Source organism: Thamnophis sirtalis, unplaced genomic scaffold (genome assembly GCF_051295495.1).
Source record: "Thamnophis sirtalis isolate CommonGarterSnake01/CBP01778 unplaced genomic scaffold, rThaSir2_p1.2 scaffold_9, whole genome shotgun sequence".
Classification (NCBI taxonomy): Eukaryota; Metazoa; Chordata; class Lepidosauria; order Squamata; family Natricidae; genus Thamnophis; species Thamnophis sirtalis.
The window spans coordinates 41,948,044-41,963,865 of record NW_028261389.1 but is presented as its reverse complement, the minus strand read 5'-3'; the positions used below and the strand labels follow the sequence as shown (position 1 = coordinate 41,963,865).

The 15,822-nt window shown below is 33.9% G+C and overlaps 1 protein-coding gene across 1 annotated transcript in view; it reads left to right on the top strand.

The window, feature by feature from the left end:
- OTOGL (otogelin like) overlaps positions 1-15,822 on the top strand; it is a 104,218-nt gene that overhangs the window by 36,763 nt on the left and 51,633 nt on the right. The window contains exons 24-26 of the mRNA XM_087722549.1: positions 1,064-1,202; positions 13,222-13,356; positions 15,126-15,272. Of these exons, the coding sequence (XP_087578675.1) occupies positions 1,064-1,202; positions 13,222-13,356; positions 15,126-15,272 (421 nt within the window). The remainder of the gene's footprint in view (positions 1-1,063; positions 1,203-13,221; positions 13,357-15,125; positions 15,273-15,822) is intronic.

Sequence of the window (15,822 nt, the reverse complement as noted above, 5' to 3'; positions counted from 1 at the left end):
ATGCAATTGGCAGGTATTCAGTACAAGAACATATCAAATGTTGCATCTCAGGCTGAAAATTATTTAATTAATGATGGAGTTTACATTGGAAATGACTGGCAAGAGGAGATCTTGGGACTGTGATGGATGCTTTAAGGGAACCTTGATGCAGCAAGAAATTGCTTTGTGACATATTTATTTAATCCAGTGTCTTCTGTTTATACCAACACTAATAGCATGTAGTGTGTGTGTGTGTGTGTGTGTGTGTGTGTGTGTGTGTGTGAGAGAGAGAGAGAGAGAGAGAGAGAGGGAGAGAGAATTTCTACTATAGCACCCACCTTATGGAATATTCTCCCTCTTTAGGGCTTTAAAGAGTAACACATCTTAAATTGTCTCATATAAGCAACTGGTAACCAGTTCATTCATTTTCATTCATATGTATAAAACATTTTAATCTAAATGCATCTGAACCAATGAAGCTACCATTTACTCAATTACCTTAGCTAGAAATGGAATATGTGAAATTATCATATAATTAAAAGGATTGTATGGGTCAAAGGAGAGCTTTTTCAATTAAAAAAATCTCTTATCACGGTCTCTTTTAAGCCCACAAAGATGAAGTGAATAAAGTGTTGATTTCCTACCTTGAATTTGAGCTAGCAAAGAAGGGCTAGAGTCTTCAGTCACCCTATCCACATCCTCAGAATCTACAAGTCTATTGGAGATAATTAGAAATTAGATATAAAATATATTAATATAGAATTCACACATGTATAGGATATAAATGGAGATATGGTGGCACGGTAGTTAGAACACAATATTGCAGACTAACTCTGCCCACAGTCAGGAGTTCAATCCTGACTGGCTCAAGGTTGACTCAGTCTTGATTCCATCCTTTCATCCTTTACCAGCTTGGTAAATTGAGGACCCAGACTGCTCAAAGCACTTTGGGCGATGTGTAAGTCAAAGTTCTAGTGCTAAGTGTTATAAATATATTTGGAAGCTTGCTATTTTATGTTTCATGAAAATAGAGTGTATATATATTTTTAATACGAAAATCTTGATTCTTCCCGTCACACCACAGTATTTGCCGACGTGGGATATTTAATTGTACATACTATCCTTGTCCTGCTGTATGTACAGTTTATGGAGATCGGCATTATTATACTTTTGATGGACTAGAATATGACTATGTGAGTGACTGTCAAATTTTTTTGATGAAGGTAAGAAGACTTGTTTTGTTTTGCTTTTGCATGTAGAGTAATAAATTATGTTCAGTAACTTTTAACAGTTATGTCGATAGAATTTACCCTGTTTACTTCAAATTACAAAATAGTATCAGTGCAAGCCTTTCAACACGTACATTTTAGGTTCTTCTCTTTTTCCTGCTTTATGTATTTAATACGATTATTTTTTCCTGTCAATAAAATAACATTTTCAGTTGCCACATCACAGATTTCTAATGAAACCAGATCAACTGACAGCAACCTTATTTTTTTATGTAGTATAGCCTTTATTGTCATTGCACATCATGTATACAATGAAATTGGTTGTGAAATTGTTATGAAAACTTGATACTCATAAAGTACCAGGCATCAATTTTAAGCAAGAATTTGCTTTACTTTCTATGTTTCTTAGTAGTTGTTAGACTTTTACAGCCACCTGGATTGGAATGATTAATTCAACAAACAAGTTTTGATGAGGAAGATAAAATTAGCAGACTGCAAAAATTCTAGCCAGTACTCTACTTCCAAATGCCTACTTGTATGTAGGCAAATTAAGCCAGCAAGATTTTGTACATTTTCTTGTGCTTTTTCTGCCTCTTTAATGAAGGCAAGGTGTTTCTATCTGTTGATTGCTTGGAAGTTGCTTCTAGAGCACTTATCATATTGAGTACCAGCAATCAATTCTCATAACAGCAGATCTTAATCTGATACCTAAAAATAATTTATTTGATCGATACAAGCATAAAAGAAATATAAGAATTTATCTATTTATTTTGTTTCTCTCTCTCTCTCTCTCTCTCTCTCTCTCTCTCTCTCTCTCTCTCTCTCTCTCTCTCTCTCTCTCTCTCTCTCTATCTATCTATCTATCTATCTATCTATCTATCTATCTATCTATCTATCTACGTGGTCAAAGCTGAATATTTTTGTATTCTGTTTTTATTTTTTCCAGTTTTTATTTATTTATTTCTTGTATACAGGTGTACTGTATATCTCAACTGTTCCTGGTAATAACCAAACACATAAAATACCCACAGCAAATCACTTTAAATTTAATTGATCAAATTAAACTAAATTAAAAATAATAATAAAGCTATATATCATCATAATAACAAGCAACATTTAGTTTTTGTTTAACTAAAAGATCTTTATCAGGTTCTGTCACTGAAACTTTAGTATGCACAGACAATTGACTTACAAATGCATGATGTACAAGAAAATTAAACCAGTTTTAACTGGTTAGCCAACATTCAAAGAAAACACATTGCTACATAGCTTTCACATTCTCTTTTAGGTGTGAAAAATTTCTAACTAAGGAGAATTCCAATAGGGTCACCTTTTCTATGGCATAAAATAGACTCTCCAACCAGTCAGAATTATCTGTAGGAATAAGGAGAGAGAACAAATGATAAAATATTCATCACAATATTGTGACATTACCTAAATTATAATTGCCTAAAATTGGCATACAAGCATAAGGAGTTTACATTATAATGTTGTGACACCCATTTTGTCACAATTTGTCACATTTGCCAAATGCAGAGTCTAAACATATGGAAAGCAGCAACTCCACCAGCAAAGTTAATGATGTGTAGTGGAAGCTTGCAATATATATCTATGTCTTTCTGAAGTATGGCTAATGCTTATAAAGCAAATTCATAATTTCTCAGGTATATGATTTGCATATAAGCAACTTCCTTGGGGTATCAAAAGTTCTAAAGTTTAGGGAAGAAGTTGGCATTCATTAAAAAAAAAAGATAAGTCCTCATTGCCTACAACTCTTTTAACTAACAAGCAAGATGACACAAGCGATGAAATTATTGTCTGTGTGGAATGATGCTATTAGAATTAGCCTTTTTTATTTTTTATATGTGCAGTTCCCACCTCTCTAAAAGCTTTTACAAATGTTGCATTTTTTGGGGAAAAAGAAAGAACAATAATTTCAAATAAATAACTAATTTGTTCTTAGTATTTGGGCCATATGCAACTGTTGAAGGATTTCTTGGCTTTACAAAAAGTTCATAAATTGTAGTGTAAGCTGGGTATTCTCAGACTATAACAAACTACATCTTCATAGGAGAGATTTGGCAAAGCAAATTCCAGGCAAAGAGAGGTAGCAGGATCATCTACTCTATATGAATCATATATGGCCAAGTAAAGAAACAATACTTAAAAAAACTTCAGGCTTACATCATTGCATTCTTTCACCACCAGCTGTCTAGATAGTTAATCTATGTTTATTAATCATTTAGATAGAATCAATTTTCAACAATATGGTTGTCACATTCACCTGGCACTTAAAATAGCAAAGCTATTTCTGCAGAGTGAACAAACATGCAATAAAGAGGGTGTGGACTCATAATGTGGTGTTTGAGATACAGTATATAGCCACCAAATATTATCATTGAACTAATTGCTTTCACAATAGAATTTTCTTAACTCCAGTCTCCATCTTTATTTATGTATTTCTTTGCTTTGTAATTGCTGTCTGTGTGTTTACTTAGCAGTATTTGATTTGGCCATGAGCCTTTTGGAATCTGAATCATTTTACTTCACCTGTTCCCTTTTGAGTGATTGTTATAGCCTACTGTAGAAAAGAGGCGTAACACTTTAATAAAGTTTAATAAGTTCCATCTGCTTGTTTTAAGAAGAAAGATCTAGGGGAGGTGAATTGGAAATCTTAATATGCTTTTAAATATAAGTTGCAAAACAGCTAATTATACTTTGTCATTACTTAACTTGATTTTAATTAAAATAGCTTAATATGCTCTGATTATGGGCTGTCCAATCTTTTACAGTACTATCAGATAATCCTGATACAAAATTGTTTATTGCATGACACAAACTATCATGATACCTTGGTATTCAAAACTTCCTGGATTGGTAGTTGAGTCAGTATTGGCCATGGGTATATATATGGAATGATATACCTGATGTAGCCCTCTAATTTAGAGACAAAACAAAAACAGAGAAGTTTATGAAAAAACTTCTCTGCATAAGGCTCTATAAAAGGCTCTTACCTATGAATATTTGTCAAGTGATTGTTTCACCCTGATTATTGCCAGGGCTGCCCTTGTTTTATAAGCATATAAAATTATATCATCTACCTGTTTAATCAGTCAGGCATACAACATATGATTCCCATAGACACCCCTTTTGTAATTTTAAATTATTTTGAAGTATTTTAAGACAGCTGGAAACAAGTAGGCAGCAATTTCTAGCTCTATAGTTATTTTCAAGAATTATTCTAGGCCTTTATAGGCCTGTAAATATTCTTTAAACATATCAATTTAATTCTAAGTTGTTGCAATGCAATGCTTCAGTTAGAAGTTATGTTCACTGACCAGAGAAAAAAGGATAAGTACCAACAATAATGTGGTATTGTGTCTTAATAGTTGCATTGCATTCAGCCCCAGTTCCAAACACACACATCAGTGTCCAAAGTTTCTCAATCTGGTCTTCATAGTCATTGTAAATACATTTTGCAGTTTCTGTAATAATGATTGTAGAGTGAAGGCTCTGTGGTGAAAGAGATTGAACAATGCCATAGTTCTGCCTTACCTGCCTGTGAAATGAATCTCTCTTAACATTGTCAGAAAAACAGTGGAAAATTACTGATAGGGTATATTGAGTTTCATTGCAATAAATTAATTCATTTTACAGATTGTTAAAACTTCATATTAATGACAGTTTCTCAAGCCAAATAAGTTGGGGGTTTTTTTGTTTCTCTATTTGTGAGAAATATTCTGTTTTTCTGCCATTGGATGTCTAGTGCAATTCATTAATATGACAAATTAATTAAATTAATTTCCCAATACCTTGGAATAATATAATTTTTCTGAATAATACCAATTTTTAAACGAAATATTTCTAAAAATGTTAGTTGTTTTAAGTTTTTGAATTTAACTAGCTATAAGCTTTAGTGTCAACTGTCTTGTTTTGGAGGACTGTAATGGTCTGGATTAAAGTTTGATAAGCCCTCTTCATAAGCCCTGTAAAAATAGCATTTATTTCAAATATCTAATATTTTTAAACAAAAGTTTATTAAATTGTCTCCTGCAATCTTCCAGACCAAAGATGTGGGTGGAAGGAAAGTTAGATTTTCCCATTGTATAAAACTGGAGGAAAAATAAGATTAACATCTATGGGAGAGAATAATAACAGTGGCTCTTTTGTTGTTTTTCTCTCCCTAGAATGACGTATTAGAAAAGGCTGCAGATATCACTATTGCCAACTATAGTTTTGAAAAGGAAGGCATTTGCAGAGTGTGAGGCACATGGGAGGAGGTACCTTTCAGATATACAGCAAGCAATTATTTGAACTTGCAAAACTTATTAAAATATAGTATAAAACTTAGGCTTACAGTTTGAAATACTGCTAGCTCTCTTTTAGTTTTGTATGAAAGGAAGCAAAATTACTTTTATTTAGTTTAATAACTATACTACTAAAACTCTCCTGTCACCTTCAATTGGGCAAAATGGTGCATCACAGGGCAACAATTATTGAATCAATATATCTCAAATGGGCTAACTTAAAGAATGGGGCAATTACTCCTCTAGGATTGAAATTTCAAGGATCTCCAGATCTTTTGTATTGGCAAAGTTTGGGCCATTGAAACACTGCTCTCGTCAGCCTTGGTCACATGATCATGATTTACAACGCTCCCTGCTTAGCTTCCCACTAGAAAAATCAATGGAAGTCACCCCAACTCCCACTGTTTTTCTGCCTGCCTGTGATCATTCTGTTTATTAGTTTAAGTAAGGAAATATCTTTAAAACAATGATCCAATAGGGATGGATCTGTTACAGTGCGATCTGCATCTTTTCTTCCTTAAATATTTCACCATGATTGATAAATATTCTTACTGATTTCATCCTAAATATCTTAATGATGTTCTTGAGAAATCTTCAGTCATGGTTAAGTTTATTTTAACACTGAAAAAACTCTTGTCATCTCAGCCTACAGTTATATATTTAGGGATTCCATTGGTCATTTCCATATAGTTACAAAGCCAGTAAAATGCTCTGAAAATTTACAACACAATAGATATGTGAAAAGAGTAGACAAATCGAAAATACCTGAACTGAATTTTCTTTTAACTAATCTGTGATTCTTACTCCAAAATAAGTTTCATTCGGACTCAGGTCTGTAGAACTGTCCTGTAAACCAGGAATTCTTTGGCCCCCATCTTCACCCAAATCTTCAACAAATCACTAGAGATGTGCCATGTTCCTTCTTGCTTCAAATGCTCCACTATCATTCCAGTGCCGAAGAAGCCCTCCATCAAGGAATTGAATGACTATAGACTAGTTGCTCTAACATCTGTAGTTATGAAAACCTTTGAAAGGCTAGTGATGTCCCACTTGAAAACCATCACGGATCAGCTGTAGAGTCCCTGCAATTTGCATACTGAGCAAATGATGATGCTGTTAATATGGCTCTGCACTACATTCTACAACATCTTGAATCTCCAAAGACTATGCCAGGGTCCTCTTTGTAGACTTTAGTTCAGCATTCAATATCATACCGGACATTCTTCCAACTAAACTAAATCAGCTAGCGGTACCTGAACACACTTGTAAGTGGATCACAAACTTCCTAACAGACAGGAAGCAGCAGGTGAAGCTAGACAAAATCACATCAGATATCTGTACAATTAGCACAGGAGCCCCCTCAGGGTTGTGTGCTCTCTCCACTTCTCACTATATACCAATGACTGCATCTCAAACGATCCATCTGTTAAACTACTGAAGTTTGCAGATGATGCAACAGTGATTGGTCTCATTCGAGACAATGATGAAACCGCATACAGATGGGAAGTTGAACAACTAGCCTTGTGGTGTGACCAGAACAATCTGGAACTGAACACACTGAAAACCGTAAAAATGGTGGTAGACTTTAGGAGAAACCCTACCATACTACCATCTCTTACAGTACTAGACAACACATTTCTAGGTTCTATCATATCTCAAGATATGATAACTAAAATGGACACCTAACATCAAAAATGTCATAAAAAAGCACAACAAAGAATGTTATTTCTGTGCCAACTCGGGAAGCTCAAGCTCGAGCTGCTGATTCAATTCTATAGAGGAATTATTGAGTCTGTCATCTGCACCTCTACAACTGTCTAGTTTGGTTCTACAACTCAACAAGACAGACACAGACTTCAGAGGATAATCAGAACTGCAGAAAAAACAATTACTGCCAACCTACCTTCCATTGAGTACCTGTACACTGCACGAGTCAAAAAGAGGGCTGTGAAAATATTTACAGACTCCTCGCATCCTGGACATAATTTGTTTCAACTCCTACCCTCAAAATGACGCTATAGAGCACTGCAAACCAAGACAACTAGACACAAGAACATTTTTTTCCTGAACGCCATCACTCTGCTAAACAAATTATTCCCTCACCATTCACTAAGGCTGCATTACTATTATTATTAGTCTTCTCATTGTTCCTATCACCCATCTCCTCCCACTTATGACTGCAGGACTGTAACTTTGTTGCTTGTATCTTTAGGATTGATATTGATATTGATTATTTCCTGATTGCTTATTTGTACCCTGTGACTATCATTAAGTGCTGTACCTTATGATTTTTGATGAATGTATCTTTTCTTTTATGTACACTGAGAGCATATGCACCAAAGACAAATTCCTTGTGTGTCCAATCACATTTGGCCAATAAAAAATTCTAGTCAATTCTTTTAGAATTCTTTGAACTTTCTTTCATGTAAATTCTTATAGAATTATGTTCTACTGCTTAAGGATACAAGCATCAATGTTGTTCATAGAATAATATTAAATGCATCTGCACTTATTTAAAAAGTATATAAAATAAATGTCAGAATATTGTCAACTATAAATTATGTACATTTCTTCCCTTCTAGTCCTCATTTAGCTTTAAATGATAACATAAAATATATGTGAAAGCAGATTCATTGATCTCTTCATAAATGGAACACAGGACATATTTCTTAAATGACTTTTCAAGCATTCTGTAGGAGGAAAATGGCATTTTGTCCTCTTTTCTTGTAGATGCTCACAGTAAAACATTGTTAGAGTTTTATTACTCGAAAATGGATATCCAAGCATTCCTAGAACTTAATCTTTGTACTATCATGTTTTTAATTAGGAATGGATTGCTGTAATGTAATCCAATAAATAACCAGACTGATTCTTAGTAGAACAGAACTAAATAAATGATACAAAAGAGAACTGTTTACTATGAATATTTGCAGCATTCATAATAGGTTTTGACTGAAATCAAAGAGAAGTAGCACCTTCCTTTGTACTACAATTTTTATACAAATCAAATGGTCCCTTTGTTTTACTTCTTAGAAGATTTATGCAGGACATTTGGCAGGTAAACAGAAAATAATACCTTCAATAAACAGGTGTGCAGTTGATTTCTAATTTGTTTTTGCAGAAATTGCAGATAATATACCTACAATGATTTAGCCATCTAATCCTGGTATTTCTATTAGCTCCTACTCTCCGATATAGACAACTGCCTTTTATATAGATCGGAGGATCTCCTGGCTATAGTTCTAAAATTTGGGATTGTGTATTACACATGTACAAAAATAAATACCTCTCTACAGTGGTATTCCAATTTTGAGTTGTCTTTCTGAGGGAAATATGTCCAGACATTGTGATACTTTTCTTGATTCTAATCCATCCATTCTTTATTATGGTCAGTGCCAGAATTCACATGTATGTTCTAAGTCAAAATATTTTTTATTTGTCCAATATCTATAAACAGAATGTATATTTAGTATTGAAGTAATTTCATTATTGAAAGCACATTAAACATTTGTAATTTTATACCAATGGTGAATAATATCAATCAATGTAGGATTTTTGTATCTATATTTTAGATGAGCCAATTTGTAATTATACATTTGAAGTTGGAACTTTTTAATATACTATCCTGGGATCCTGTAGTATAAGAGCATACTTTAGCCTGAAATATTATGAAGAAATATTTCACCTTGTCTATGATAAACTCACTGGAAAGCCAGGGCAAAATGCAGCATTATTAGAAAGGTAGGATGTGGAATTTTTCTTGATGATCTCCAGATAGCTCATGGGGCAACAAGGAACTCCATAGTGGCTAGTTTTATATTTCTTTTTTTCATAATTTATAGCCCATGAATGGGATTACACTTTTAATATTGTTTCCAGATTGTCTTTCAGTAGTTTTACTAGTAGTTGCAGCTACTGCTCTTTGTTTCATGGATTAACTTTACAAGGTGCAATATTTAAACATATGATGTCAATTAAATTATAGACCAATATAGTTAATTGCTAAGACCCATAATTAAGCTTATTTTTTCAATTACATTCAGGCAGAATAGCTGTTTTATTGCACTATGATACACTTCGTTTTGGAAATGCAGGTCCATTCTGGAAACTTGCCTGGGTTTTTAAATCCTGTTTCCCTGTTGCTTAGCAACACCATAGTATTGCAGAGAAACTGGTACAAAATTAGAGCTGTCTTGTTTTGGTACTTTAATGGAAAGATAGAAGATAGTCTTATAAGAAGCAAGAAAATCTTTCTGTTTTTCTTTCCTATTGCTATAAATTGGCTTCACATGACAGATACTTCTTTTTTGTGTTTTGCCTTAAAAGGACAATCTACCTCTGAATTAATGATTACTTAATAAGATATAAATATATCATTTCATTATTCAATTCTGAGGCTGTATCAAGAAAGTTTAAGGGGACAAGGAAGTCCCTATTCAGTCACGAGGAAACATTTTTCTCCTTTTTCATAGCAATGAGCCCATCTACAAATGGAGGAATGGAGTTTTGCTCAGCAGTAAAGATTATTTTACACAGAAATTTTTTTCTCAGCCTCTGCAACTGCAATTGGAAGATTTCTGCATGAGAATTTTAAAGGTTGCTGGCAGCTAGCATAACTATGGTTCTACAATAACCATGTGTTTAATATGCTACAATGGTTGTTGGCATGTACAAGTAGTCCTTGACTTACAACAGTTATTTAGTGACTGTTCAAAGGTACGAAGGCACTGGAAAAAATGAATTATGACCATTTTTCACAGTTATGAAATTTGAAACATCTCCTGTGATCATGTGATTAAGATTCAGATGCTTAGCAACTGATTCATACTTATGACCATTGCTGTGTCCTAAGGTCATGTAATCACATTTTGCAATCTTCTGGCAAGCAAAGTCAATGGGGAAACCAGTTTCATTTAACAACCAGATTACTAACTGCAATGATTCACTTAACAACTGTGGCAAGGATAGTCGTAAAATGGGCCAAAACACATTTAACAAATGTCTCACTTAACAATATAAATTTTGGGCTTCATTGTGGTCGTAAGTCAAGGACTACTTGTAAAGGGACTCCATAATGTGTAGATTATCACACTAAATTAAAAACAAACATGGATTAATGTGGGACTAAATGATCAAATTGTATGGCTTTTAAAGTTGACTGGAAATCTGGGTAGTCTTCTAGAAAAATTAATAAAAGACATGTTGCCATTAAAAACATCCTTCCATGTGGTATACAATAATGGGGTGGGCTGACCACTTTAATTTGTACCTTTAAAATGTTTTGTGGCAATTTTTTAACATGCTGTTTTAACATTTAAACATTTAATTAATTGATGTTCTTTCTGTATTTTCTTTTAAAATGTTAGTACTTTGATGACATTTGTGTAAAGTAACATAACTTTCACATATAAAACAATGGAAATTTTTTAGGGCAGATCCAGATTTAAATCTCCAGTCATTACATCTATTACTACTTGTATGTCATCATCATCATCATCCTCTCATCATTTTCTTTCAGTTTCCAAAGTTTATTTCTACTTCACTTCAGATGCTGATACTAAAGCATTTAGGATTTTAGGCCCCTAGTATCTGAAGAAATGTCTCTTCCTATATATTCTTGTCAATAAACAAAAGGCATCATTGGAAGCTCTGATCTCCCATATTAATCTCCCATATTAACATGCAGTTAGGTGGTGTCAGGGAGTAAAGGTAGTGCCAATTGAGTAGTGCTGTCTGCACATGTAAGGTACACTGAACACCTGCAAAGATCTTTTTTCTCTGCTTTCTCATGTCAATAGCTCACTATTGACATGCTCATGGTCTTACTGTTTATATATCATATTTAATAACATATAGCTTAGATTTTTATATAGCACTTTTAATATAAACTTCCCTTGGAAAGCTCTGTTTTCAAGGTTGCATACAATATGTTAAATAAACAAATAAGTATTTGGTTCTTTTCTGCTTTTATTAAAATATCATAGATGATGATGATGATGATGATGATGATGATGATGATGATGATGATGATGATGATGATGACATCTGTTCATTCGTTGATTCTGACTCTTGGTGACTCTATGGGCCAGATCTCTCCACATCTTCTATTCTTGCACTATTTCTTTTAGTTTTTCTATGCTTTGGCTGGTGTCCACTTTGATGGTATCTAGCCTTTGGTGGCCTGGTTCTTTTTTTTGCCACTAACTCTTCCAAAAATAATTGCTTTCTCCAGTGAATTCCCCCTCATGACATGGCCAAAGTAAGTGAGATATGGTTGCATGATTTTTGCCTTCCAGTGACATGTCTGGTGTTATGCGCTCCAGTACTTACTTGTTAGTCATGTTTGCTGTCCAAGGAATATGCAGGAGCCTTCTCCAGTACCACAACTCAAATGAGTCGATTTTCTTTCCACTAATTACATATTTGATTTATCCTGTTTAAATAGCTAGCAGAACAAAATGGTATTTTTTTTTTAGTGGTATACCATATTAGGCAGTGGTGGAATTCAATTATTTTTACTACTGGTTCTGTGGTGTGGCTTGGTGGGCATGGCAGGGGAAGGATACTGCAAAATCTCCATTCCCACGCCACTCCTGGGGGAAGGATATTGTAAAATCTCCATTCCCACCCCACTCTGGGGCCAGCCAGAGGTGGTGTTTGCCAGTTCTCCAAACTACTCAAAATTTCTGCTATCAGTTCTCCAGAATCTGATGAATTTCATCCCTGATCTTGGCTGCAGGAATAAACATATAAGTAACAATTTCAATTCAAATTATGCACTTCAATTTAAAGACCAACCAATAGTGCCACTTTCTCTTCAGATTCTTCCTGTTCTGAAAGTAACTTCATTCTTTCAGTGCCTTTTCTACTTGTGTTATTTTCAGCATACAAGTAGATCACAGTCCTTTCACACTTTCTTTTCAAAATAGGTAAATGTCGGTAAGTCAGGAAAGCTTCTTATTTCAGTTAGTATCTTAATTTTCAAGCCTTGTTTCTCATTCTGGGACAGACTGAACCACTGAAGGTTTTTTAGAGCATTCAGCCTACTCTGGAAAGTTATATGGTTGGCAAAGTCTGAAAAGGGCAGCAGGCAAATAATTACTTTTGGCAAATAGAAGCATACTGGATGTTTGTTTCAGTGCTCCAATAGTATAATCTATGACAAGAATTACATGGCTTATACTATTCTTTAAAGCCTTAGAACAATCCAAGTAATACAAATGGTTGCACCAATGCCATAGATTATATTTCTTGTGGGTTTTTTAAAAGGACAGATTATAAAACTAAAAAAGAAAGAGAAGACCACTGTTATGTTCAATCTGATAATAATGCATTTGCAAATCTGTTTTAGAAAACATCTTTAAAGAAGAAATGGTGGTTAACTCCATCTTCAAGACTGAAATAATATTTTCATGCTCAAAGTGATTTTGTTTAACCTCACTCCAACTTCAGTTAAACAGGGGTCCCTTATACAGTCTGAAACTCAGAGAGTAACATTTATTTCTTTGCAATCTGGCTGATCAAGGTTTATAGCTAGGTCAACCTGACATCATTTGATTTAGAACTGCATTAACTCAAGTTAACCCAGAAAACTTCCCAAGGCAGTTGTAGTCCAGTTAAGGGAATGTACTGCCTGACAATACCTTATGTAGATGTTGAGTGCTCGGTCACTATGTTTGTACATTACAATTATTTCTCCTTCACAGAGTGTTGACAGTTCAAACTTGTCTCTAATTGTTCAAAATAAGAAGTGCTTCGATAATGACATTGTTTGTTCAAAAGATATATTGCTAACTATTGGAGAATCTGAGATTTTTTTCAGTGAGTCTCTAGACATAGAGGTAAGTTGAATTCCCGCTTTTTGAAGTTATTGACTGAAGCTCAAATACTTATTAAAATATTGTGGTTTTTTTACACTTATATGTACAACATGATATGAAGAGAATTACAAGATAATCAGTAAACGATAGACTGGGAAGCCTGGCTTAAGCAAACATATATAAACACATATTCTTTTATAACAATAAAAAGTCTTAAAAAAAACTATTTTCCTCATAGACTTCTATACACTTCTATTCTATATTGTACTTGGCATCATAGAACCTCTCTGCTGCCAAATTCTCCTTTCTCTTCCATTTAATAACAGGCTACTGGATTTCTGGGAGAAGACTGGCAGCTTCACTAGACAACACAAAACTAAATTTAATTAAATAGACAAAGTTTTAAAAATTGCAATGGTGGTAGGTTAGAATAAATGTTCAATTTTTGTCAGCTTCTGTGGTTTGAGCTTCAACCAAAAAAACCCTAAGCTTTAATATTTTGATAGGAAAAACAACATTATTTTCACAGAGAACATTAATGTGATAGAAAAGTCAATCCTATTAAAATTCTTCATAATCAGCAGTTTAAGTTCAGCCAAACAAAGAATTGATAGATTAGGGAACTAATTTTACATAAATTTTTGATGTGGTAACTTATTGCATCAGTTTAATACAATAACATTTCCCTGTGCTCTCATGTGTTCCATCTATTGATCTGTAACATTTAGTAGAGGTCCTTGATTCAAACTCAATACAAATAGAAATCCCTCAGGTATAATCAAAACCATGCCGCTTCTGAAAGTAACAGGTCATCTCTATGATGTATCACTGAAATTTTGGGAAATTTCTTTTAATTTAAATTACTTCACTTTGTGGCTAGAGACTGGGTTATACCACTTCATTTGAAAGGTAAAAACCTTAATGAATATTAGTAGTTAATTATTATTTGTACTGTCATTAATGTTTAACATGTTATAATTAGGGTGCATTGCAAAGAAAGCTTATTATAGGAAAAGAATTTTTAAAAATACAATAATACAATAACTGTGAGGGGGTGGAGGAGGCAACTATGACCACTTTACAACTTGTGGACTTCAACTCCCAGAATTCCTGAGTCAGCCCTGGTTTACAGCCATCCTTGAATTGAGAGCTACATGTGGATTTTGTGGAATATATTGGCTAATTGAAGTAGATAGGACAAATGATAAACTGATTATGGGTGAAATGGAAAGAACATGTGCAAAAGTATACTTTATTAATCTAACTATACATTCATCATTAATGTTACGAATTTAGTACATATCCCAAGTGCAAAGCTGTTCTCTTAAAAACAAGTAAAGAATATTGGAGACCTGGTTTGATAACAATGTACATAAAATATTTTGGAATTGTATTTGATTACAAATGAATATGAATCAGCAGTGCAATAAGGTTGTAAAAATGCTGTTTTAGATGTTATTTTTGGAAGTAAAGTTTCTAAATCACTGGAAGAAATAGAGAAATGTGACCTTGCGTCTAATTCTGAGCACTATGCTTAAAAAATAATTCAAAACTGGGACAGGTTCTGAGAAGTTTAAATGTTTAAAAACTAGTAGGGCAAATGAAGACAGATTGAAGGAGTGGGTATGTTTAGTCTTGACAAAAAAAGGATTAAAAAGGGGAAATGATTGAGAACATAAAATATTTGAAAATTATTCCCTTTTCTCCTAACACACACACACACACACACACACACACACAAAATATTCAGCAGCATCATTAGTACCTTACAAGTATCTATTATTTTGTAGGGGATGCTAAGGAGACATGGAGACAAATCCAAGTATCAACTTTGGAAAGCTGGAGGTTATGTAGCAATACATTTTCCAGAGGAAGAGTTCACGGTACTGTGGGACAGGAAGACAACAATGCATATCAAAGTTGGAGCTCGATGGAAGGTGAATCAGTGTGAATCTAAGTCACAATAACAATAGAAAACAGGATGACTAGTCAATTTATTCCTGAATTATGCTTGATATAAATAAAACAAGTTTATAATAATTTGCAAAGTATATTTTGTAATATTTATTATATAGTGAAGTGCTCCATGAAAAATATACAGGTATACAGGTAGTCCTCATGTAATAACCACAATTGGAACCAGAATTTCCATTGCCAAGCAAGGCGGTTGCTAAGTGAATGACACACAATTTTATGACCTATTTGCCACAAATGTTAAGTGAATCACTGCAGTTATTAAGCAAATCAGGCTTCCCATTAACTTCATTTGTTAGAATCTGGCTAGGAAGTTGAATCTGCTAGAATCTGGCTAGCAATGGCAATCACATGACTGTGGGACACTGTAGTCGGTTTTGAAGTGTCCAAATTTTGATCACAGGGCAGTGGGGATGCTGCAAGGGTTGCAAGTGTGAGAACTTTTTTCAGTGGCAAAGTGAATGGTTGTAAGCCAAGGACTACATGAATATTTTTTGGTCTAATACACCGTAA